This window comes from Pinus tabuliformis, chromosome X (genome assembly GCF_031772625.1).
Source record: "Pinus tabuliformis cultivar Carrire ecotype Pingquan chromosome X, CPIR1, whole genome shotgun sequence".
NCBI classification, from domain to species: domain Eukaryota; kingdom Viridiplantae; phylum Streptophyta; class Pinopsida; order Pinales; family Pinaceae; genus Pinus; species Pinus tabuliformis.
Genome location: NC_142308.1, coordinates 1,618,918,052 through 1,618,945,822, shown reverse-complemented (window position 1 = coordinate 1,618,945,822; position 27,771 = coordinate 1,618,918,052). Strand labels below are relative to the sequence as shown.

Genomic DNA, 27,771 nt, shown 5'->3' with positions numbered 1-27,771 from the left:
TTGTTGTCTGCTGATCCTTTTGAAAAACCTTGTTGATGAAGATATTTGTCCAAACGATAGTACCAAGCCCTTGGAGCTTGTTTGAGACCATAGAGAGCCTTTTTCAATCTGCATACAAGATTTGGATCATTTCCAAGAATGAAACCATCTGGCTGCTCAATGTATACTTCTTCTTCCAAGTCCCCATTCAGAAAGGCTGATTTCACGTCCATTTGAAATACTTTGAAGTTTTGAAAGCTTGAGAGAGCAAGGAACATTCGGATGGCCTCAAGTCTTGCAACAGGAGCAAAAGTTTCTTCAAAATCTATTCCTTCTTGCTGCACATACCCTTTACAAACAAGTCTGGCCTTGTTTCTAATTACTTCTCCATTTTCATTCAATTTATTTTTGAAGACCCATTTTGTCCCTATAACATTCTTATCCTTTGGTCTAGGAACCAGCTCCCAAGTGTTGTTCTTTTTGATCTGCTCAAGTTCTTCATCCATTGCTTTCACCCAACATTCATCTTTGCATGCCTCTTTCACATTTTGTGGTTCAGTGGAAGAGAGTAATGCCAAATAGCTTGAAGCTTCTGCAACTGTTCTTCTTGTTTGTACACCTGCTTCTTTCTACCCCAAAATCTGAGATTCTGGATGATTCTTCTGAACATATCTGGATGGAGTCTTCTCTTCTATCCTTATCTGCTCCTCTGGTTCTTCTTGACGTTCTTCTTCTTCATCATTCTGTCTTTGAGGGTAGTTTTCATCTTCTTCGATATCTTCATGATTTACTTGCCTAGGAATGTATCCCTTCTCATCAACCACTACATCAATGCTGTCAACAATTCTTCCAAGTCTTTTATTGTAGCACTTGTATGCTTTGCTGTGTGGAGAATAACCAAGAAGAATGCCTTCATCTGCTCTAGGTTCAAGTTTGCCAAGTTGCTCATCAGTATTCTTAATATAGCATTTGCTCCCAAAGATTTTGAAGTGCTTTACCGAAGGAGTCTCACCATACCAGAGCTCATGAGGAGTTTGAGTGTTGTTCACCCGGACATTTGTTTTGTTGAGAATAACAACCGCAGCATATGCAGCTTCACCCCAGAAATTTGCGGGAGTTCCAGACTCATCAAGCATAGCACGAGCCATTTGTTGGACTGTTCTGTTCATTCTTTCCACTACTCCATTTTGCTAAGGAGTTCTAGCTGTAGAGAATTCTCTTCTTATCCCATGTTCTTCACAGAAATCGAAAAATTCATTTGAGGTAAACTCCCCACCTCTGTCGGATCTGAGGCACTTAATTTTGTATCCTGATTCATTTTCAACCAAGGCTTTAAAGGATTTGAATTTTTCGAATGCTTCATCTTTGTGCTTCATAAGTCCTAACCAGACAAACCTGGAGAAATCGTCAATAAATAATATCAAGTATTCTTCTCCTCGAGGTGTCCTTTTCCTGAATGGTCCACATACATCTGTATGTACAAGCTCAAGAGGCATGCTAGCTGATCCTTCCTTCTCTGGAAAGTTAGTTCTGGTTTTCTTTCCAAACTGACATGATTTGCATATGGTGTTGTCTGGAATTTTGATATCTGGAAGACCGCGAACTGCCTGATATTTGCATGCTTTCCTTATTTGTGAAAAGCTTAGATGCCCCAACCTCCGGTGCCATAACCAGTGTTCATCATCCTTGCTTAGATAGCATTGTTGTTGTCCTTCTTCAAATATGTATAGATTATTTGGAGTTCTTTTACCTTTGATCACCATTTTACCTGTATCAAGATCACGAACAAGACATCCATTTGTTCTAAATATCACCTCGGTTCCTTGATCACACATCTGGCTGACACTTAGAAGATTATGTTTCAATCCATCAACATACAAAACATTTCCAGCTTTGACCTTTTCTTTTAACTGAGCAGTGCCTTTTCCTTTTATAGCTGCAGGAGTATCATTTCCAAAAGAAACTTTCTTTCCCTTTTCTAGAGCAGAATATGATTCAAGTTTTTCTTTATCACCTGTCATATGCTTCGAACATCCACTGTCAATGTACCATAGATTTTCTTGTCCCTCTGCATAAAATGCTATCCCACATCTTTCTGTTTGTGGTTCCTTTATTCTCCATGTTTTGGTGCTTGATGCTTGTTCCTTTGTCTGCTGAAACCTTCTCCTGCATTCAGAATCTTCATGACCAAAATTATTGCAAATAGAACATTCAACTTCATTTTCAAGAACCGAAAAGTTGTTATAGGTTATTTTTGTAATCCCGGTCATACTTCTTTGTTTTTGAGCTTCTCTAGTCATGATCGTTTTATATGCAACACAATGAGCTGCTTTGTGACCAAAGTTATGGCAAGAGAAGCATTGTCCATTGAAGAAACTTCTGCGGTTATCAAATCTTCCGGCCAAACGATTGTAATTTCTATTGTCATTCATTCTTGAAGCAAATTGAGAGGATTTTACCTGTGGCTGGTTGTAGCTTTTGTTCATCCTTAAGACGGATTGCCCCTGGTTTGGCTGATAATCTTTGTTTGTAATTGGTCCCTGCTTTACCTGGTGATCTCCATTGTGCTTTTGCTCATTCCTTCTTGCTACATCAAGATAACTCTTTGAGGTGGATGCTTGAGAAGTTTCTCCATTATAGCCCAGACCTGTCTTGTTTAGAGGAGAACGTTGTACATTGATGATCTCATCCAGAGTTTCAGATCCTTAGACAAACTTAAGATTAATAGCCTTTGTTTTCTAAGACCAACAATTTCACCTTCTAACTTTTCAAGATATTTTTCTTTTTCATCAATTTGAAGTTGTAGAGTATCAATGATCCTATTCTTTTCTTCTATACATGTCTTGAGTCTAGAAATTTCTTCACAAAAGCTATCCACATCTATAGCATCCATGTAATCATCATCTTCAAATGCCATTAAAAGTTTATAGTCATTACCTCGTTCATCTTCATCACTATTTGATAGACCATCACTATCTTCATGAGTGTAGTAGCTTTTCTTATTTGCAATCTGTTTCTTGTTCCATCTAGCAGGTTCCTTTCCTTTATCCTTATGAGGACATTTCGCAGCATAGTGACCTACTCTTCCACAAGCAAAGCATTTAAAAGGTAACTTACCTCTGAACCTTCCAGTACCCCTTTGAAGACTTCTGACAAAATTTGATTCTTCTTCTTCTTCTTCTGGTACGTGACTTGCTTCATAATAGTCTCCTTTGCCTGAAGCCTTGAAAGCAGCTTCTCTTCTGTCTGATGGACCTCCCTTTCTCATTTCATAAGCAGTTAGAATTCCGTGTAGCTGAGACATAGTAAGAATTCGTAGATTTTCTTTTTCTTCTATTGTAGACACTTTAGATTCAAACTTGGGGGACAATGATCTTAGAACTTTTTCAACCACAATAGCCTCTTTTATTTCTTCACCCAAGTTTTTCATGCAATTAACAATCTCGTCTACCCGAAGGAAATAGTTAGCCACACTTTCATCATTATACATTCTGAGATTCTCATACTGAATCCTGAGGGTTTGAAGTTTAGCACGTTTTACCTGTTCATCTCCTTCGTAGCTCAAGACAATCTTGTCCCATATTTCTTTTGTGGATTTATATTGCATAACCTTCACGAATTCTGTTTGAGATAAGCATCCCAACAGAGTATTGACTGCTTTAGCATTTGTTTCATATTTCTTCTTTTCGGTCGTATCTGTAGGAGTAGCTGAAGGAAAAGTGTAGCATGTATCTATGATATCCCAAACTTCTGTACCAAGAGATTGAAGATAGGCAGTAACTCTTACCTTCCAATAATTGAAGTTTGTCCCATCAAAAATTGGTGGCCTGATTGATGCTTCCCTCTCGTAGTTGCTCATGATGAATGATCTTCCTTCAAGCGATCAAGCTTCTCTGAAGAACCTGGCTCTGATACCAATTGTTGGAAATAATACTGAGAGGGGGGGTGAATCAGTATTATCTAGTTCTTTTAATAAATCTTCCTTATTTATACTTTGAATTATTTTTGCATGTCAGTACCATAAAATAATGAGCATGAACAAAGAAAACAGAGAGTCACACCAAAGAACACCAGATGTAAGGTGGAAACCCAATGTGGGTGAAAACCACCTGCTGCAATATGTCTCTATCTTCTTTCAAATTAGAAACTCCTTTTACAATGGTTTTGTACTGGTGCAGTCCTTTACCAGTACGCAGGCTGCAACCTGCAGAGAGCTACAACTCTCTCTCGTTTTCCAGTCTCTCCTGGAAGGGAGCTACAACCCCCTACTTCTTTTCTTTCAAGGACCACTTTTCATAAATTTTCAAACTGGATCCATAAACATCAAGAGATCAACAAGTACAAGTAAATCACCCAGTCAACTGCAGTAACTAGATCCACAATAACAGTAAACTAAACCCAGAACACCTTATCAACAGAAAAATTCAGTCAACAAAAGATCTTAAGACAGATACGCAGTTTTTCTTTCTCTGGCCTGCGTGGCTACGCACTTCACCTTCTGCTCCCCTGCGTATACCCGCAGAGAGCCTTCTGCTACATCGCGTACCCACGCACTGTTTCTTCAATCGCGCTGCGTACTGTTACTGTAGGCACGCACCCACAGATACTATCGCACCGTGTACTGCTACTGTAGCCACGCACCCACAGATGCTATCGTGCCGCGTACCTACGCACCTGCGGCTTCTGAAGCGCCGCGTACTTTCCCTGTGCCTACGCACCTGAACCTCTGTCGCGCTGCGTACCCACGCACTGCACCTTCTTCTGCTCTGCGTACCCACGCACTTCTCCTTCTTCTGCTCTGCGTACCCACGCACTTGCACCGTTAATCACCTGCGTACCTCTGATTAGGGCTGAATTGGCAGTCCCCCAGTGTGCCACAGATAGTCAGATGCTCAGATCTGTTCATGCGCTCGAGAGATCACCCTTCACAGATTCGCTTTCAACTTCACTTTTATATAGATCAAGCTTTTAAAACAATAACCCAATATTTCAGATCTTAAGATATTCAATTTGCAAAATATGCTTAGCCAAGTGATCTCCTTTGCTTTATATAGGCAAGCTCTTCCTAAAATCATGGATCAATACCATAGATAACCAATACAAGGGGCCCAAAAACATGGGGCTCAATAATAATAATAATAATATAAAACAATACCACGAGCCAAACATAGGAAACCCCACGTGAACGCGCTTCTCTGCCTTGAAGTAAGTGAACTGGGGGTACGCACCTTCTGAACGGGTGACCTGCGTGTGTGGCCGCAGTCCCTTCACGGTGTACCTGTGTGTACGCACCTTTTGAACTATTCTCCTGCGTACCTCTTAATTTTCAACATTTTGAGAGCCTGATCAGAGCATTGCCACTTGAGGGTGTTGCCATCAAGTACAACATCTGTAACATAGAGCCATACCAGAATCATAATGCCAACAAAATAGTTTCATGCATGTGACAGCAGTGAGATGTTAACGAAAACTAAAATGATGCTGGTACAAGCTAGTATGTATCAAAATGATAGCAAGAACTCACTGAAATCAATCAGACAACATTTATACGAAGCGAAACACAAAAAGTGCCAGAAATGCAACATAAGACATGGAAGGCAGGCATACCCCAAAACAGCTGAGCTGAATGTGTCGATGACTTGTAAATGTGAATTGGGATGTTAGAGCTACAAGATTGATGTGAGGAATGAGATTTGTAGCGTCCGAATCATGGGTTTTGATCAAATCGAAGATGTGACGTGCATGCCACAAATCTAGCAAGAGCGACACTTGGTGGGAGGTTTATGAAATGATCCTTGCATGCAACCTCCAGCTGCTAAAAGTAGATCCCTGAATCAAGGGATGCCTTTGCATGCTGCCTTGGGAGAAGCAACCCATGCATGCAAATCGGTTTTGCTCGGTCTTGGAGGGAATCGGTCAACTCAACTGCACATGCAAGAGGTTGCTCAACTGTTGGGAGAAAATGCACATTTCTGGAAGGGGGTTGGGCTGGCTTCCTAGGAGATTTGCACAATTTCTGGGCAGAGTAGTTGACTGCTACCCAGGATTACACAATTCCTGGGTTGAGCAGCCCTGCTGGGAAGAATTGCGCAATTTTCTAGATGAAGCCTGACTGGCAAAATTGTGAAATTCTGGAGCCCAACAGGCTGCCAAACTGAATTGCGCAATTTTTGGAGGGAAGGTTGGTTTCCTTCTAGAATTGCACAATTTCTTGAAGGAGCCGCTCAGCCTATAGCTAGACCAAGTCCGAAGAAACAACCTATGAGGGGAATGCACCAAGCTCTGATAGACAAGATACCTTTCTGCAAGAAAATCATTGAAGCCTGTGTACTTGATGAAGCAAGACATGATGTTGTGAAAGGTTGGTAGGGAGGCTCCAAAATGAAGCTAAGGAAAAATTTTGGAGGGTGGTTGTAGCCGCCACAACACTTGGCAACACACTGGTAGAACTCCAGCTCTTTGAATGGACCTTGTTCGTGAAAAACAAGTCTAACACCTCCGAAAGTATTGTTCAGTTCTTAGTTTGTCTTGGTTTCATACTAGCTTGATTGTAAGATGCAACGTCTACCAAACTCTTGGTCGATTGAAACACATTCCAAGCCAAGGCAACACAGTTGTTTCGATTGGGGTTGAGGGGTATATTGGTGCACAAGCAGTATAGTCGTCAGAGTCTTAGTTTCACCTCTGGTGTTGCTCCACTGCCAACAGGCTTGGACAGTACCCCGAAAGAGTCACATAGGAACACAAGCATGGCTCTGCTGCGAGCAAGCCTAGTCAGTACCTTAGCGGAGTTGCTTGCATCACCTCTCTGTGCAGGAAGTCTTTCTCTTCTTTCGCCTTATTCATTTTTCATTTTTTTTCAAACTTTTTCCACTTTTTCATTTTTTCATTTTTCATATTCATAACTATGCATAACACTTATTCATTTCAGAGGTGGAAGAGGGATCCCGAATTATTTAGAGCATAAGAGGTTGTTCCTGCAAAGAAGTAGTTTATTGTACCTATTATGTGCATGTTAAGGTTTTCCCCCTCACCTTACTCTACTTGACTGAGCTGACAAGGGTTAACCCAAAAACAACCGACTAGAGTAGGTGACACTAGTTAGTGTGCAAGCGTTGTGTTTTCACCAAGGTTCACCTCGAACAGTATGTATTTTCCTTCAACGTATCATGGACTAAAGATAACAATTTCTTCATACAGAGGCAGGATGATAGATAACCAAGTAGTGATAGTTGTACAAGGTCTCTTGTACTTTACCCAACTTACTTCAAGAGTCATATATGGTTTCATGTGAAACTAACCTACGAACAAAACAAGCGAACAAACAACAAAGCAAAGCGAAGAAAAAGCGAAAGTAGAGTGAGTAAGCAAACAAGCAAGCATATAAAGAAACAAACAAAACAAGTAAGCAGAAACGCATGCAAGCAAACCAACTGAAGGCAAACACTACTCCTACTCCTAAGCTAACGGTGCATGGGCCTGATCACATGAAGTGATATTTCCAATGCAGCGACCGACGCATTGGTTGACCCATGTTGGTGAAGGCTTGGTCCACGAGCAACCCAGTTGTGAAAACCGGAAAGCAAGAAAGATATAACAATGAAGACAAACACACTTCATGTTTAAAAGTGTCCAGGGGACATGAGTGAGTGCAAGTGCATGATGATAAGTCTGTGGACTTATCATGGTGCTGTGTGACACTGCATGTAGATTTGAAGCATATGCACACTCTTGACTATTACATGCAAGAAAAAGAAAGAAACAAAGACAACTTGTGTCGTGCACGCATGCTTGCAATGTAAGATTCCTCCAATGCATGAGCAATAGGATCGTGGAGGAAGCATGATCTGTGTGTGAGATTGATCTTCAATGCATACAGATGATTAATGAGGAGCCTTGGGTGATTGAACAATTTTCTAATCGGAAGTGAAACTGACCCCAAGAGAGCGAGGGCCTGACATAACCATCAACTCGGGCTAAAGTGCCTCGACAGTCTTGGGTGTTTCGATTTCAACGTCATATAGGTCATCATAAACCGATGGCTTTGAAAAATCGACTACGATAGAATCATGATCATGATCGAATATGGAAGTAAATGGATCACGACAGCCACGATCAGAAAAATCAGTGTTTTCATTGGCATCCTCATGATCTGATGAATCAAATAGAGGGGTAGATGAGAAGTGAACAAATTCATCCTCTGTGTTTCCGGAAAAAAGGCAGATGAAAAATCAAGTGGATTTTCAATGAATAACTTATCCTCTTTGTTGTCAGATGATGGACTAACATCTGGTGTGTCCTGCGAGTGATCAACAATGGGTGCATCCGTAGATGAAGATACACATGCGAAATCATGGATGGCAGGTTCACCAAAGATGTCAGGGAAGAACAGAGGAGGCTCAGATGGAAGGGAGTCATCCTTCGCTGAGTGTTGATGCTCAAGCTCCCATTCATACTCTTCATGAATGACAATGCATGTTGGTTGTGCAAAACCAACTCTGTCAGTGGCTTGATCCTCATTCACAACAAGGCAATATCATCCAAAGGAACAACCAAGTGCGAAGATGGAGGTTGTGGAAGAAAATGCATATGATAACTTGAAGGAATCACAACCAAATCTGCGTGAAAATTAAGTGAAGTGATGTTGGGAGGATGTGACATTTGAACAGGTGTGTGAGCATGATATTCAACATCAATCTTCAGTGGTGGAGCTATTTGATGAGGGGATGGCAAACAATGACGTGTGATAGTGACGGAATCCATCTATGATTGTGTAGCTCCATCACTAAAGAATACTGAGCGAGGTTTGATCTCAAACTTCTTCTTGGGATGAGTAGATTTCTTAATGCAATACTCGAATTGGTCCCAAAGATATAAAATTTTTATTTGGCTCTTCTGAGCTTGAAACTGCAAATCACGGAAGCGCTGCCAAAAATCCATAGTCGATTCATGCGGAGCCTTCCATTGCTGTAATAGGTTTTGGTCAAGATGGTCTAGATCAAAATGATAGAAAGTGTCTTCAATGAGATCACAGAAGTGCTCAAGTGAGTGCACGATGTTAGCCGGTAGGCTGCACAACCATCGATGGAGATTCGTGAAGTGTGTATGCAAGCAACAAGCTGGCTTGTTCGTTAGAACATCCATCTTCCTCATGAAGTATGGAAAGAAAGTCATGTAAGAACTCGGGCCAGGCCACTTCGCCTTCACCATCATACGTGTAAGTGGACAAGAGATCAAAGAACTCCCTCACGATGGTGATATCTTCGTGATTGGAAAAACATAGTGGAGGGAGAAGAGTGCAAGAATCCATGATATATATGCAAAGGTTCAAAATACGATGAGAGGACACAACTTGTCATCTGGCCCTCCTTCTAGCACAAATGTTCAACTCCAATTGGACTTGCTTCTTATCTTTGCCTCGATGAGTGTGCCAAATGGGTTAGATCGCATGCGTGTGCACAATGACATGCATGCTGTTGAATTCCCTTGGATGCGATCAACAACACCACTCACCATGTCTACTCTGTGCCAACTGCTGGGATGAATCTATAACTTGTATGGGTGCAGTTTCATCCACTAGTGCTTGTTGCGCCCCCGACAGTACTTGTTCTTGTTGCAACTCATTCTCTTGTCTATGCAGCTCCTGTTCTTCCTTGAGTTGATGCTTGAGCACATGCAACTCCTTTTCTGTTCTATTCTCTGCCTTCGCGTGATCTTCATGTCATGTCGTCACCTCATAGGCTGAGTCTCCAAAGTTGCTTTTACCACAACTGGATCTGCTTGAGCTTGCAACTTTGTTCTGCATCTGTGTTGTCAACAACATTCCTCTTGCGTTCGTTGCATCCAGTATGCTGCCTTCAATTGTTGTTCATGGTTCTGCTTGTTGTGATGCTGCTGCCGTAATATCTTGATGTCCTTGTCTACGAACAACTTGATGTCTTCATGGGTAGGAAAGTTCATAGACACTTGACCGACTACATCCCCAAGTGTGCTCTAGACGGTGTCTTCAACTATGCTCTGGAAACCATTATACCTGTGTTGTTGAGAGGCAAATGAACACTTGTGATACTTAGAGACATGGAAACACTCATGGCAAGCAATCTATGAGTCGAATACCAAAATGAACTTGAGAACTGAATTGCAACATACCTGTGTGACTAATCATGAAGGTTGCGCAATTTCCATCGGGCGGTCGAGAGACTGACTACCAAGACTGCACAAGGCACAATATGGGCTATCAGGCGACTGGCTGACTACTGGAACTGTACAATGCACAGTCCAACCTGGCTGCTGACTGTTGGAATTGCGCAATGCACAATCTCTGCTGGCAATGGTTGCAGGCTCAGTGACTACATTATGTAATTTTCTGGGTCAACAGTCACTATCCCTCAGAATTGCGCAATGCAAGACTAGAAGACAGTTACTACACATAAATGCACATTTCATCAGAGGAAGATAGAGCCTTCCCTTTCAGGATTTCACAATGTTGTCATGGTGCGGTAGAGTCCGGGCCAAGGCTGCCCAGATCCATCGACGAACAACTGAAAGTGAATGTGAATGTGAATGCATGGCAATACTGAGTGTAAGCATAATTAAATGATCGTGCATGCAAACGGTGAATGACAGATTCAGAAAACATAACAACATGCATGTGGGTGAGGTGAGTTGCTGAATCGACGACCGTTCGTGAAAAAAATTTCATGCATGCGATAGTAGTGAGATGTTAACGAAAACTGAAACGGTGTTGGTACAAGCTAGTATGTATCAAAATGACAGCAAGCACTCACTGAAATCAAGCAGACAACATTCATATGAAGTGAAACACAAGAAGCGCCAGAAATGCAACACAGGACATGAAAGGAGGGATTACCCAAAACATCTGAGTTGAATGTGCTGATGACTCCTAGATGCAATGTGGGATGTTAGAGCTACAAGGTTGATGTGAGGAATGAGATCTACAGTGTTCGGTTCATGAGTTTTGATAAAATCGAAGATGTGACGCGCATGCCACAAATCTAGGAAGAGCAACACTTGGTGGGAGGTTTCTGAAATGATCCTTGCATGCAACCATTAGCTGTTAAAAGTAGATCCTTGAATCAAGGTATGCCTTTGCATGCTGCCTTGGGAGAAGTAGCCCATGCATGCAAATCGGTTTTGCTCGGTCCCAAAGGGAACCGGTCAACTCAACTGCACATGCAAGAGGATGCTCAATTGCTGGGAGAAAATGCGCATTTCTAGAAGGGAGCTGGGTTGGCTACCCAAGAGATTTGCGCAATTTCTGGGCAGAGTAGATGACTGCTGCCTAGGATTGCGCAATTCCTGGGCTGAGCAGCCCTGTTGGGAAGAATTGTGCAATTTTATGGATGAAGCCTGACTGGCAAAATTTCACAATTTTGGAGTCCATGAGGTTTCTAGACTAAATTGCGCAATTTCTGGAGGGAAGGTTGGTTGCCCTCCAGAATTGCGCAATTTATTGAAGGAGCTGCTCAACCTACAACTGGACCAAGTCCGAAGAAACAACCCGTGAGGAGAATGCACCAAGCTTTGATAGACAGGTTGCCTTTCTGCAAGAAAATCACTGAAGCATGTGTACTTGACGAAGCAAGACACGCTGTTGTGAAAGGTTGGTTGGGAGGCTCCACAATGAAGTTAAGGCAAAATTTTGGAGGGTGGTTGTAGCCGTTACAATAGACAGTCAATTTGCAATGAAAGATTTAGGTCCAACACAACATTGAAAATTAGGTATGAGGATTATACATGCCAGAAAGAACAAAAAGCTTTGGATGTCACAAAAAATATATATCAAGAAGTTGTTAGATAGGTTCAATATGAAGGATACGAAACTAGTTGGTACACCCCTAACATCAAACTTCAAAATTAGTACCAATTTGTGCCCTTATGATGATAGGAAGAAGGAGGAAATGAGTAAAATTCCTTATGCTCTAGTGGCTAGTAACTGGATGTATGCCATGGTATGTACCCGTCTAGATATTGCACATTCAATGGGAGCAATGAGTAGGTTCCTTGAAAATCTAGAAAAACAACATTGGCAAGCGATAAAATGGACTTTGTGGTATCTAAAGGATACTGGTAATTATTGTTTATGTTTTGGAAATAATAGTGTGGCTCTTGAAGGTTATACAAATGCAAATACGGTTGGAGATGTGGACATTAGAAATTCCAACATTGGTTATTTATATACTTTTGTAGGGGTAGTAGTGTCTTGGATGTCTAGAGTGCAAAAGTACTAGCCTTGTCCACAAAAAAGACATAATACATTACTACCACAAAAGCTTGCAAAGAGATGTTGTGGATGCAATGATTCTTAAGAGAGATGGGGATAAAACAAGACAAATATGTGTTTCATTATTGCAGTGAGAGCACCATTCATTTAGCAAAAAACCTAGCATATCATTCTAAGACAAAGAAAATTGATGTTTGATATCACTGGATTCGTCAAGTGTTAGATGATGTGTTGCAACAGTGGGAGAAAATACACACTAACAAACTCCAGCTGATATGTTAACAAAGAATTTGCTAAGGGATAAGAAATATCTTTGCGAAACCTTAACTAGAGTAATGCAAACGTGATGAAAGGAATCTTGGAAAAGGATTAGCAGTGAGGAGAGAGAAACAATGTCAAAAATATTCACTCAAGCTTCTATTTGGTCCCAAGTAGGAGATTTTTAGGTGTGAGACCAAATTAAAGTAACAAATTGTCCGCACTCATAGTATTGGTAACCCATGGTATTGGGCCCATGGTATTGTAATGAAATACATTTTTCCATGTAAATCTTGTGTCCAGTGTATGAGTTAAATTTTCCAGTTTATTTTTTAGTTGTCTTTTTATTAACATTGTTTGAAGCATTTCAAGATTTTAACTAACTACTTTAATATGCTTCACGTTATGGTTTTGAATACTCTTTAGGATGTCTTAAGGTAATCAAGATCTAGGAAGGAAGAAACCAAGGGTATGATGATTTAGAAAGCCCAAAGCTTGGAAAGTGATTTGATAAGAAGTGTGGTGGAGCTAAGGGAATTACTTATTGAAGGCACTACAAACCTTCAATAGAATGTCTTTTCCTTCCATCAAGCCCGAGGCTAGGGCTATTTGTTACCCTTTCTTGCATTGTGTTCGTATTGTGCCTTGGGTCATAAATACTTTTTGTGTTGTGATGAAATACCCTTTTCTATTTCAAGAAGATTCATCACTTTTGATCCTTCTTAAGTGTTGCCTAAATACTATCTTCTCTTTCATCACAAGGATGTTTGCCAAGTGTTTGATGATTTCGATCAAGCAATTAGGCTAGTTGATGATTTTTATCAATGTTTTCGAGACAACAAAGATGGCAATGATCATGTGAAGACATTTAAATTATTGGATACATCATATGATGGAAAGAAAATTACACTATAGGTACAATCACCAAAATTTGTTGTATCTGTTAAGCTAAAATTGCACAAAAAAGGGAAATATTGATAGGATAGTAACACATTTTATATGTTAACAAGCAATTCGATGATTATTGTTTGCTTTTAGACCACAACATCGGTAAGGATTCAATGTTGTCCTTTGTTCTTTATCTTTGTGGAGGAGGAAGAGGTAACGATATACACTCCTTATTAGGAAATAAAAGACCCTTTATCGCCATATTCCAACCAATTTATATATTGTGAAAAAATCAAAGAAGGTTATAGTATTGGAAGTAATAGAAGAGATAATCTTTGGCTTCCTTTTATACTACAAATCCAAGGTGGTAATGTGCCAATTTAATGGATTATGTCCTCTTACATCACATTTGTACTAGTGGCTCTATACAAATTGGACAAATGTGTGTGAGCTATATCTTATCTCCAATGTATTTTTTAATTTCTAGTTTCATGATGTTGTTGAATCTTGATTATTAGAAAGTTTTTAAGAAGGATCCATACATTTAGGGAAGAACAGGTATTTTTCCCCATGGTTCCTAGAATTAAGTCCATCTAGTTTGTTAATAAAATCCTTGTTTGGGTATGCTTCCCAAATCTCGCAATACACTTTTGGAAGTTAACAATTTTTGAAGACATTGCACACACACACACACACACACTCGATTAAGCTTGGCCTCTACACATGCACATAGATGCGTGTAGAATGATATTAGTAAGGGATTGTTAGATCAAGAAGGTTTTGAAAGGGTTCAAGAATTGAATTATGAAAATACAATTTTGTGTCAAGTTTGTCAACAAGTAGGATATTTGCAGTATTTGTGTCCACAAGCATTTGGTTATTTGCAAGTAAAAATGTCAAAAATTGAAATTTAAAAGATGGAAATCATTTAAGCAACAATAATGAGATGATGAAGAGGAATCGAATGTAGATAATTCGTAGACAACAATATGCTAAAGAAAGATACCAATGAATCCCTAACAGTGCAAGTTGAGGAATCAACGTCCTCTTTGGTGAATAAAATAGACAAATAACATACTAGGATTATCTCGCTGCACATGATACTTACAAATGAAACCTCATTAAAGGGAATACAACATCTTCATGAATTTAACAATTTCTAATTTTGATAAAGAGTTGGACACTATTTTGATCTAAGTCATTCAACTTTTAGTTTACAAGGCATCTCATATAATCTTCTCCCTAACATAGATTGAAATACAAAAAAAAAGAAAAGAAAGATAAACATTTAAAAAAGAATTTACTTTTAATTGTCTTTTTTTTCAATAGTGATTTTCTGTCATAAATTTATACATCTCTAACATTAACAATTTATATAACCTCCATTCACTTGAATCATCAATTTTTCCCACCAAATAAAAATTACACCTGGTAAATAAATTGGTCATTTTCCCTCTAATAAAAAACTAACGTGACCTTCACAACAAACCACAAGAACACACATTCTCATCCAAAATGTTTACGAGTCATGGGGCAATATATACCTCAACATTTATCATCAAGTGCTCCAGGGAAACTTCCAAGTATTCTTATTATATGAAATGCCAGATCTTCTAATCCAGTAGGTAAAAAAAACAAATGTGATCTATTTTAGAGAAATTGGGGCAGGGATGATGATTGGCCACGAATATGATAATATAACTTTGGATAATGTAAACAACATGTCTAGGATCATTGACTTTGTTCAAAGGAAAATGAAACATATGAAAATGGCTTTTAAATAATTAAAGGGCCCATATTTTAGAATAAAATATGAGACACTAGAAACTTTTGACAAAGTTATGAAGTACAGAGAGATGATGGCATGTGGCGACATTTATTACTAGTCAACCACATCTCTCCACATACAAAGACGGCCGCCAGTGTTCGGACACAAATTCCAACTTACCCCAGAAGAAGAAACTAAAAGATAATTTCCATGATTTGTTTCAGTTTCGCTAAGTGATGATTAAGCAGCATATTGACAGGTGCGAAACGACATGACCAGACGCCCATCACTCCACATCATCACCATGCATGTTTCTATTCGGAGTTCAAGGCGTTGGATTAGGGTTCAGGGTTTAGCACCTAGAAATAGAATTTAAGCTTTAGAGTTCAGTTAGATTGCAGGTTTTGAGATTTGGGCATGCATTTTTAGGCATTGTTGGGGTCAGAAACCAGAGTTGGCCACAATGAAGGTTTACAGGATTGGATTAGTTGAGGTTAAGGCGTGGTTTTGGCGTTAGGTTTTAATGTCAGGGTTATGTTGAGGGCTTGGACTGATTTAGAATCTGATTTGCGATCTGGTTTCGCATGAAAATCGGGATTTAAGGCTTAATTTAGTACGAGAAGCATTGATTAATGGATGCCCATATTAGTATGAGACCGGTGTGGAATGTGTTGGTCTGGATATAGGTTTTACTCTTTGGTTTAAGGTTAGACATAGGGTTTAAAGGCCTTGGGTTGTTTTGGAAACAGGGTTTGAGATACGGTTCGGCAAGAGAATCAAGGTTGAATATTTGGGTTAATACGAGAATTGACGTGTTTCATTTCGGAATTAGTGTGAAATGTTTGAATCAGGATCAGAAATTACGGTCGAGGCATTGGACCGTAATCAGAATCAGTATATACGATGTGGGTTAGCATCAGAATCAGCATTCAATATCTGGGATTAGTACAGATGCCACAGTCAGGATTTAAGATTTGGCTCGGGGTCACGGGGGGGTTATACAGTTGGGATTGGTAGCAGACGCGGTTTGGATTGGTTGGTTTCATATAGAGTCTAGATTATGGATTACAGTAATTTTAGGATTTGATGAGTGAGATTTGCTTTCGTAGTATATTTACAAATCAGGATTCAGATGTATATGAGTGCTATTAATGAGTGCAGGCTAATATTTCATTGATGACCTCATGTCTAATCCTAGTGGGATATTTTTAATACTATAACAGGGGCGGTGGTTTTGACAGCATAAGCATGTTTGGCTTATCAGAAGAAAGCAGAAATTTTACGTGCCTGAGGAGTAAGGTTAGGTAGTAACAGTATTGTAGCAGACTGCAACAGTGGGTTCTCGTGATGTAGATTAAGCAAAGTGCAGGTTTTAGGTTTTAGTACTGGGTGCTTTAATAGTTCATTGGTCCTCACAACTCATACTTCTGCTATTTCTAAGTTGTCATCCGTAGATTGCTGATAGCTTGTAAGTAAAGGCGGGGTCTGGTGAATGGAAAGCGATTAGCAGAGGGGAAGGGGGGGAGTTTTCTCTCTTTTTTGGAAGAATTCATAGGAGAAGATGCTGGCACTGCAACAACGCCTGTTTTTTCAATGCTTTCTTCTTTAGGTGCTCTCTCAGACTGGACTGGGCCATGTGTCCCTGACCATGAATTTCCCTTTTAATAATACAAGACCCAGTGATCTGAGGCATCCATGCGCCTTGGGTTGTCCAGAATTGAGAGTTAGTTGTGTCCTTATTTGAGCAATAGGGACCGCCCTTAGGTGCTTAAGCTGGGCAATACAGACCAGAGCTGTTCTTCTGTGCTTTTCAATATGCTGCAGCAAGAGAAGCAGCCTCTTGTTTGTTCTTCCATTGGACCTAAATGTAGGTTCACATTGGATAATAAGTGCCCTTCACTGGAAAATGGCACTGCTGATGAGATCCAAGGAATCTCTGAGTCTGGATGGACAATGTATTTAGATCAATCCTTGGATGAATGTTCTTATAGTTATTATAATAGCAGAAGCCTCATTAGGTTTGAGGAGTATGTTGGGAGAAACAACGGCAATGGGCCTAACCAACCTGCTAACTTTGAAGAGGAAGACTCTTCCATGGTCTCTGATGCTTCTTCTGGACCTCAACAACTCTTAGATGTCGACCAGTTTAATGAGCTGCAAAATGGTGCTGATAAACTTTTATCTTCTGATGATCAGATCTATTTGAAAAATTTGACTTCCTTTGATGTTGCTGAGATTAGGCAATCCAAACGCAGAAGACTGGAATCAGATACTGCTGTTGAGAAAGATCTGTATCTGCTAGAAGACACTGCAAGCTCGCCTGTGTGCAGCTCTAAGGTAGAGTAGTACGCAACAATATGAACACATAAGGGCTGATCAGTCCCATTGAATTCTTTATTGAACGAATCTCATTATTCAGCTGTCCTCCAATTATTATTGGGTCTCAATTAGTGAAGCATTTTCTGGAGCACATGCATTTTCACTGATGCATATAGGGCCATGGAATCTTTAGATGTATTTTCCCCATGAAAGTAAATTGATCTTCAGGGTGATTGTGATTTATGTGCAGAGTGGACTTACAGAGAATGAAGGAGACGCCAAGGATTATCTGCATCTCTCCAACGCCTTTTCTGGTTCTCTTGATCAGGTATACAGCTCAAGAAAATGTTTCAGATCCTCATGTAATGCTGTTAAATCAACCACTATTTCTCTATTGTTAAGTCAATGATTCTGAGTTTTCTTGGAACTATTATCCAATTTGAGTGTTGGCTATATTTTTTTGATGGATATTATCATGCATTGACAGGCCGATGCGGTCAACAAGCGCCTGGATTTATTGCAATCCATGTTGCCCGAGACACCAGTAAGATCCATATACTTTTTGTTGGATTTACAGCATGAAAGGAATGAGCAGAGCCTTAAAAAATAAACTAGAAAATAACATGTGTGTGACAATACCAAAAGCCTGTAATAACATCTCTTCTTTTGTTTTTTGGGTTGTAACTGTTATGCAGATTTGCAAGCAAGAAACACTTGGCGTAGCAATGGAATATATAAGCGCAATGGAGCAAAGAATTAAGGTAAACAAATTCATTTTTTTATTATAAAATGATAGTGAGCAGAATTGAATGTGCATGTTTGTTATATATTTATAAAATTGGTGACATGAGGTAGCTTTAGCTTTCAATTCTTGTGTTTTTATATATTCATATTATAATAAAAAAGTTGCAGGCATATGAAGGCAAGGATAACGGCAAAGGCAGCAACAAGGTTTTTCCTGCAGAAAATTTTGATGGCGAGTGTGGGGTTCTCAGAAAGCGAGGGCTGTGCTTGGTACCCATTTCCACACTGCGGAGTGGAGTCTGAGAGTCATGTTTTGTTTACTGGGGTTTTTTGGGGTTGGTGTGGAGGGAATGGATGTGTGATCAGATAGCAATTTTAGAAGGGCAAAAGCATGACAGACAGACTGCTTCTGCCTCTCTCGGAATTTTTTCTCTGTGTTTTGTGTTTTTAAAGCTTTTATTTTGGATCACCTGATACTAATTGCCCACAAGCCTGCAGCAGCGGCCGAGTTCAATGTATCTTAACTTTTTATTTGTTATCAATGAATACAGAAACATGTTTCAGATGTGCAGGGCCAAACTGTGACTCTGACTGTGAATCCTTTGTTTGCATGTTGCTACAAGACTTGTGTTAGATTAAAAACTGTGATAAATCTAGAACAAACCTATGAGTGCACAGCAGAATATGCGTCGTTACACTGCATTGAAAGATTATAAAACCCACCAGAGTGAAATCAACCCTTCGTTACACTGATGTGAAGGCGTAGTCTACCAGGCAGCAATTTCGCACGACCATAAAAAGTGGCTCGAATCTGTTTTTTCCCGAAAAAAAAAATTGACAGGATTGCTTTTTTGTTGCGCTGAAATGGATTATTCAGCCCGCAATTTACAATTGACAGCTGTAATCTAGATTTCCAGTCCCAATCAAGATTGAAATGGATTCAGCTCATTTGACAATTAAAATCTAGATTTCCAAAAATTTCAGCACCAAAATTTTAATTATTTCCCACAAATAATTCCAAAACCCACAAGTCAAATCATGATTGGCAAGGCATTTACCTTTGGGAAATCTGCAATGTTGAATGCAAGTTCAGTGCGTGGAGTTATAAACCAACCATGATTGGGATAATAAAGTTGTGATACCGTTTCTATAACTAGTAGAATGATGGCACTTAATCAAAAAAATATATACAATATACCCATTGTTAATTAAATGCAAATGTAAAGTACAACAAAGTGAATTTAAATTTCCAACATCCAGGAACCAGAAGAGGGTTGAGGAGGCATGCTTATGAAATAGTACTTGTTAACTAATAATACTCATGGATTCCATGTGAATGGGGGATGGGCACTAATTTAATTTATACCAATTAAATTAAATGACTCAATACGTGGAGGATGGGCATCCTTTTTCATTTTCAAGAGAAACCATCATTGTTTACTTTTCATTCAATTCCTTGAATCATGGTTTGTTATTTTCGAGACTCATCGTGCAATTATGGCGGATGCAATGAACAGCTCTTTACCACTCGAGAAAGACATCAGTGTATTGGTCGATAGTACACATTAATCAAAGTACTAACTTTTAAATTTCTAGTTGCATAGCGGAGGTATATACACACATATAGTATAAAGAAGTTAGGTATATACACACATATAGTATAAAGAAGTTAATATTCTTAATGATTAATAAAGTATTATATATAATATTTAATTTTAATATAAAATATATGAGAGTGATGTGTAATTATGTTTAAAGTTAAATTGACATGCCATTTTTTTTTAAAGAAAAATAAAGTAATCATTATTTAGAAAAATAATGTTTATTATAATAAAAAATATAAATGAATATATATGTTTAGTTAAAAAGCATTATAAAATATTAATAATCTTAATCTCAGTATGGTCTTTCGAGTTGTTGAGGAGGAGTATGGTCTCTCGAGTTGTTGATGAGGTATATGCAGACTAAGTATGACCATCTAGTATAAAAAAATTAGGCATACACCATCTAAGAGTTGTTGAGGAGGTACATGCAGACTAAGTATGACCATCTAGTACAAAAAAATTAGGCATACACCATCTAATATAAAAAAGTTAGATATGCACACTAAGTATGACCATCTAGTATAAAAAAGTTAATATTGTTAATGATCAGTGGTTCATATTTTGTGTTTTGTTTGCTTGGATATTGTATATGGGTATTTAAATAATTTTTCTTTCCATTTAAATTTTTTAAAAATTTATATATAATATCTAAGTTGGTGAATATAATATATGAGGGCGATGTGTAATTATGCTTAACGTGGAATTGGCACCTGTATTTCTTTAAAGAAAAATAAAATAGTTTTTAAATAGAAAAATAATGTTTGTTATAATAAAAAACATAAATGAATATGCATGTTTAATTAAAAAACATTATAAAATATCAATAATCTCAATCTTAGTATGGTCACTCGATTTGTTGTTGATATTACAACCCAATGTGATAAGATATTTCACTTATTCTTAATCATAAATAAAATAATTAAATGTCCAATTAGATATCCATGACTTAATATAGTTTCATATAAACTTTAAAAAATAATAAAGCAATTAGAAGTAAAAAAAGTGTGGGTAAAAAGGTCAAAACTTATTCTTTTAAAAAATATTTATGTTAATTGATTTATAATATTTAAACATAGGATTTAAATAAAGTATTTGAAAAACTATGTTACTAATTTATGTGGAGATCAATTTCATATATAAAAAGAAAATGTTAAAAAAATATATTTTAATGTTGTATATAACCAACTTAGATCTATCTTAACTCCCAATCTACCAAGATGTGAGAGGGATCAAATTTCTTGAACTGCAAACCTATTTTAGAGTGAAAAGTGATTTGATCCCCTTGGTGGATCCAAAATTAAGATGAATTTTTATAATTAAACAGATTATTTTTTAATCTAACATTGGCACTGGGTCCAACATAAATTCAACCCAATTGTAAAAAATAACACTAAAATTAAAAAAATAAGCTTTCAATGTATAAGTAAAACTTTACTTTTTTAACGTAATTTTTATTAAAACCAACCTAGATCCATCTTAATTATGGGTCTACCAAGTATGGAGAGGGATCAAATCTATTGAGATTTAAACCTCTTTTAGAGTGAAAAGAGATTTGACCCCTTTGCTTGGTAGATCCAAGTTAACCTGGATGTAGGCTAGTTAAATATTAATTTTCACTTTGTACTTCACATTAGGCATTTTAACTACAATATCAATTTATTTATATATATGAAATACTTCTAATTTTCACTTGGATAAAATTTACCTCACACAAAAACATTTTAACTATCATATGACATTTTTAACTATCATATCAATTTACTAAATTTAAATATTTGAAATACTAATTATTTTGTACTTTGATAAAATTTACCTCATTCAAAGTTTTGAAAGTATTCCAATTTCATGCAACATTTCACATGTAATAAGAGTTGGCCATGTTTATTAGGTTTCACCTTTTGGAAATAATCTTAAATGATTTTTCACATTATAGATAAAATCTAATCTAATATTTTTTGTAATTTTATAGTCGTATGAGTTTGTTGTCTCAATATGAAGTCATTCAAAATTTACAAACAGATAATTATATTTCATCACTATAGGTTATGTTACAAATTATTTAGTTTAAGAATTTTGAAGAAAAACATTTCTTAATTGAACATTTAGATATTTCATCAATATAGGTTAGGTTACAAATTATTTAGTTTAAGATTTTTTGAAGAAAAATATATTTTAATTGAACATTTAGATACCGATCCTCCTTCACTAAAGAAAATTAATATTCCTTTTGTGGTTGTTTTTTAAAATTTTGTCCACACTTTATTTTCTTTTATGATGGATAATATTATTGTGTATATTCGTTTTTATTTTTTAATATTATTATTTATTTTTCATTAATTAACTAACATATATATTTTGTCCACGAGGTCTTGGATAGACAATAAAGCACTCTGTGATGTGAAATCACCGATTCAATTCCCCCATCGAGGTGATCTATTGGACATGGCATGATGAAGATATAGTCCTCAATTCCCCCATCGAGGTGATCTATTGGACATGGCATGATGAAGATATAGTCCTGCCAAGCTTACTAATAAAACTAAAATATATATTTTAAATTTGTTTATTATAATATTGTGTGACAACATTAAGTTTTCCTTGGATTATGCTGAAACAATACATTTTAATGAGTTATATTATAGTTTTAATAATAGTTATAGAACTCATTTTTTTAGGTTTTGGTGAGTTGTATAAATTCTAGGAACATTGCCAAATTTATTTGGATAGAGGAAAATGAGGTGAAAGTGAAATGGTAATTTGTGATATTTATTTAATAGTAATTAAGAAAAATTCACCTATTATTATGTAATTTTTTTTTTTTTTTTTTTTTTTTTTTTTTTTTTTTTTTTTAATTTTTAATTTTTTACTACATATGAGAATATATGTTAATATTTTTTTTTTTTTTTTTTTTTGACTAGAGTGAGAATACCAACTTAAGATATTTGAGTGGTGAAAATTGAAAGATATCATATTAAGGCTTTTTTTATTAATTTACTTGACATCTCTAAGAAGAAGACAATAGAAGATGTATGATTAAGTTTGGATAGGATTTATGAGATAAAGGATGTATGATTAAGTTTGGATAGGATTTATGAGATGTAAAAAATTGTATTAAAGAGGAATTTAGTGTGCTCAAAAGTAATGAAGGAAGAAATAATAGTCAACTATTAAAAAAAATGCATAAAATCATTGGTTATTGAAATTGTTTTGGTTGGAATTGACATTTTTGAAGATCAAGTCATGACTTTGTGGTACAACTTTCAAGATTCATATGAAAATTTGGTGATTCCACTGGGTAACATAAGGAGGCTAAGGTCAAATTCCATGTTTAGCGTACTTGATATTAGGAAAAATTTAAGTGCAAAGCGTATGATAATTAATTCTATGTTATATGGTGAGTGGCAATTTTGGACCTTCGCTGTTTAGACCATTAACACCTCTTTATTGGGTTGAAGAATAAAACACTGGGAGGATTGCCTATGGAAGTGTAGAATATGAAGTGTTGGAATTGTGGGAAGAAAGGTCACTTGAAGAGATGATACAAGAAGTGAATAAAGCTCAAGAAGGGTGAGATCTAAGAGTCAACTCCAGGAGTGAACAAAGCATCAATAAATGAAACCTTGTTTACGACTTTAACTAAATAAAATTTTAGCAAATAATCATTCCTAAGTATATTACAAGCTTCTCTACACATAACATTATGGTGGGTTTGTTTTGTGTGATAGTGTAACCCATGGTGAGCCAACTAGGAGGTTTGTTATCTAAAAAATAAACTTCCTACAATTCAAAAGAACATCATACATTTAGATACATCACTTTCTAGTCAAACATTTCAAAGATAGAAATGACATGCTTATAAACTTTCTTTACATACTTGTATATCTAAGCCTTGACAAAGATTAACAAACTAGTTTAAAACGATCTTCCTAATAGAAACACATAACCATGGGGGAAAGAACACCCTAGGGTCAATTCTCCTCTCAACAAATATAATGCCTAGAAATGGGGCATGCCCCCTATGCAAGGGTTAAACTTAATGAGAACAAAAGGTAACACTCCATAAGTCTCCTACTCTACAAACACACTACACAATAAATGACAATAGTAGGTCACAAAATCTAATTGAACACCACGTATGTGTGGGTGGCAGAGAGGACAACAGCTTATTGCATCATGATACCTCTCAAGGTTCTTGTGTGCAAGAACACTACTTCTCATGATCTTTGTACGAGAGTACCTCCAATAGTGGGGTTCTTATTCTAATCAAGTGTTACGCTCAATGTTTGGTAATTTTATGCCCCTTAAGCTAGGCACACCCGTTGCTGCTTCTTACTTTCTTAGACAATGCTTGTGTAGACTTCAAAATTCTTGAACTAAACACAAACTACTAATAGTTCTCTTTCTCGATACAATAACCATTAACGACCCAAAGACCAAGACTCCAAATGACTATCTCCTTATTCTCTAATCCAAGAACCATGAAATAGCAATCCTTTTCCCCAAAAAAGTTTCCTTCTCTTAATCTCTTAGTTTCCATTCCAAGAGTAATTACATTACACAACGAAATAAGCCTACATAAAATTAGAGTTAAGATTAAGAAAACTTTGGTCATATGATAGGTGTCTAACATATTAAATCCTACACCATGTAATGTTCTTGAGAAATTAATTGTGGAAGAGACGAAGTAGCCTATTGATCCCCATAGGCAAGGGGGAAACCCAAAATACCTAATGTTTGGGAAAGTTTTGGGGCAGCTCGGCAAAGAAACCCAAAGTTGGAGTTTGGAGTGAATTTTACTCAATTAGTTAAGGAGAGAATCCCCTCATGGAAATATATAAATACAAGAGTGTTGAATTCATTGGGATAATGATTGGATTGGATCTTTTATCTCTTTTTTTCTTTAGCCTATAAGGCTATGAGGGTTTTAAGACCCCTTCTCTCCTATCAATTTCAGTGGTGAAAGATTCCAACCTAGTTAATAAAGTTCTTTTATCTTTCTTGACGTTGTTCTGGCTTTAGGGACTAATTGTTTGAAGGAGGAGCAAAGAAATTGGGGAAAGTCTAAGACCAAACTACCTTCTATTTTTCTGTTCTGGCACAGTTGAGAGTCTTTCTTTTGAAGAATTAGATTCTATGATGGTAGTTTGAACACTAAAGCCAAGTGGAAAAGGATATCCATACTTTGTGGCATATTCATAGATTTCCTGAATTCTGAGGCAAGGTGAGGTTCCCAGATCCATTATGTGGACCTTAGGGCACATCCTTGTGTTATCAGTGGACTGGTCACGACTCCAAAGAACATGTAATTTTTGTAGCATTCTCATGGAAAGACGGACTGTAGTTAACGATTTTTCAGTATACACAAGGTTTTGGGAGGGAGTGAGCAGGTCACCCTTCTATGATGGTTCTCACATAAGCCAATTCACAAACGCAACATACATAATGATGCTAAGAACTGGAGCATGGGTCCATGGTCCAAACCCTGAGAATCAGACTGCACCACATCGCCCACTCATCAATTGGACACATAGTTTAAGGCAATTCTTAGTCGAGTAAGGATAGGGGATCGAATACCTGCATAAAGAAGTTGAGCCTACGTATCTAGGTATTTTTCATGATAGCTTCAAGGGGATAATTGTTATCGAATAATTGATGAGAAAGTTGACTAGATATTTTAAGACAAGATTTGGACGAGCTATATATATTTGGAGTTGTATTCCACGGAGACTGTTTCACTGATCTTATGTGTTGAAATATGCAACTAGGTTTGGTATTCATAATGACGAATGTAATAATGATTTTATGTATTTGATGTAATGAGAAAAATAAATTTATTTTTGTTGTTCTTGAGGCATGTGTTTCATGCTCAAGGAAATTTATTTTGTAGGTCAAGCTCCCGTTGAGAGCTTCTAGGGCTTATGAGTCATTGCGATGTATGAATGACCCATTTGGGAATGTTACATATTGAAAAGAAAAATGTATTGAGTCAAATTTTAGTCAAAAGACCCTCCAAGACCTAGTCATAATGCAAAGATCAATTCGGCCTACACACATGGACAAGTCGGCCTAGGAGGAGAAATTCGATCAAGGAGAAGCCTATATAAAGGTGACATCAAATTCACTTGCCAAAGACACACTTCACACACTCAAGTTCAATCACAAGAAAGAAAAATGAGTGCGAAGAAGAAGAGGACGAAGGAGGAAGAGAAAGTCGATTTTTTGGGATTGTTGCTGGGCTAAATCTCTCCACACGTGCGAAGGAATTAGGTACTTGCTGCTGTAGAGAAGCCGATTTGCAGAAGTGAAGTTAGGTCATCAAAAGGAACTATTTTGGAAGCTGAATTCTACAGGAAAGAGAATCTAACCAAGCAAAGGAGAAAGGAACAAGATCTACAGTTTTTGTAGAATTTTATTTTCTGGGAAAGTCAAAGTTGTAGAAGATTTTTCTCGGAAGGTCGAAGTTGTAGAAGATTTTTCTAGGTAGGTCGAAGTTGTAGAAGAATTTGCTGGGCAGGTCAAAGTTACGTAAGAATCTGCTGGGGAGGTCGAAATTGTAGAAGAAGTTGCTGGAAGTCAGAATTTGCAGAAGTTTCTAGAAGCAAGGTTTGAATTGGTCTTGGAGGGTCTTGTTCAAGTGTCTAGGTATTGGAATTCGTCAATTGAAGATTCTATAAGAATAAGAATTCTTGTGGGTTTTCCTCTTAGTTAGAGAGGTTTTGGCCTTGACTGATATCCTACATATTGTGTCCTATTGTCTCATTTTTCTTTATGCTTTGATAGTTGTTTGATGATAGAGAACAATAATAATAAGTGAAATAAGAAGCTAACTAAGTGAAGTAAAAACACATCACAAGTAGTTATCAGGAAGAGAATTCACCTACCTTGCTGCCCCTAGATTTCTCAACACTATGCCCATGAGGTTTGACTCCCTTAGCAAGACAGGAGGCCAAAGACTGTAGCTTCTCTAAGTTTTGTTGTGAAGACACAGGTTGTGATTAACTCATGGATTTGAAGCAATTTTAATGAATGATCCAAATTGTATTTGTATAGAGTGTGCAACTGTGAAATTTAATCAAATTCTAGTTAGGGAACTATTGTGTTATCAAATTAATTCTTGTCTGTCAATTATTGTATGTAGGTCATACTATGTGGAACTAATGTGGGTCTGCTGAACAATTATGTTGTTATGTTGATTTTATTGTATTGAATTAAAGGATTGGTTCTATTGCGTATTAATATTTCTCTATTGATTTACTATAACATTAAGAAGATAATCTGTTCAATGAAAGATACAATAAATGTATTGCATTAAACTGTTGTATCAAGGAAGAATATTTTGTTGAAACCATAGAAAATTTCCCTAGATTACTAGAGTGGTATTAGAGTTGGCTCTCCTTCCAACCTGAAGGGTGTTTAAATATGGAACCATGGGAAACAATTTTGCGCAAGGAGAATGTAGAGTCTTGGAAGAAGTTAGAAGAGCAACAAGCATAAACCATTAATCAATCACAATATTGGAACAAAATGGCTATTGAGGAATTAGAAAAATTTAATGGAAAGGCTGCAACATCCAAGGAAAATGATGGGGTTCAATCCCTTGATCCTGATGTTATCACAAAAAATTGATCATCTAGCCATAATTTACTAGATGGGTTGAAGTACACCATGTAGGGCTAATTTTACCATAGTAAAATCACTTTCAATGTGTGAAATTACTTAATAAACCACATTTGTTAAGTCATTTATAATTAAACCATGGAGAAAAATTAAATAAATCACTATTTATTTAATTATCTTCTAGGAATAGTTAATTAAACCATTGTTTAATTAATATTCCTTATCACATTTGACCCAATTATGAGAAATAAATAGATAAATCATTAATTATCTTAATTTTCTTTAGGAATAATTGATTAATCACTAATTAGTTATTATTCCTTGTCAAGTCTGACCAAATCCATTAGAAT

At 37.1% G+C, this 27,771-nt stretch overlaps 1 protein-coding gene across 2 annotated transcripts; it reads left to right on the top strand.

The window, feature by feature from the left end:
- Window positions 1–15,364: 15,364 nt before the first annotated feature.
- On the top strand, window positions 15,365–18,765 carry LOC149146240 (uncharacterized). 2 transcript variants are annotated; one of them, XM_089449094.1, is made up of 5 exons: window positions 15,365–17,474; window positions 17,707–17,784; window positions 17,944–18,000; window positions 18,152–18,217; window positions 18,363–18,765. In XM_089449094.1, exons 1-5 carry the CDS (start codon window positions 16,953–16,955, stop codon window positions 18,501–18,503), a joined length of 864 nt encoding a protein of 287 aa, XP_089305220.1. In that variant the 5' UTR covers window positions 15,365–16,952; the 3' UTR covers window positions 18,504–18,765. The 2 variants fall into 2 exon arrangements, with proteins under 2 accessions (XP_089305220.1, XP_089305221.1); XM_089449095.1 differs by having other exon boundaries at window positions 15,368–17,474; window positions 18,369–18,765.
- Window positions 18,766–27,771: the final 9,006 nt, after the last annotated feature.

Coding starts and splice junctions, on each gene's coding strand:
- LOC149146240 (XM_089449094.1), top strand. CDS start 16,953: ATGCTGCAGCAAGAGAAGCAGCCTCTTGTTTGTTCTTCCATTGGACCT. Junction 17,475..17,706: donor CGCCTGTGTGCAGCTCTAAG/GTAGAGTAGTAC, acceptor ATTTATGTGCAG/AGTGGACTTACAGAGAATGA. Junction 18,218..18,362: donor CAATGGAGCAAAGAATTAAG/GTAAACAAATTC, acceptor ATAATAAAAAAG/TTGCAGGCATATGAAGGCAA.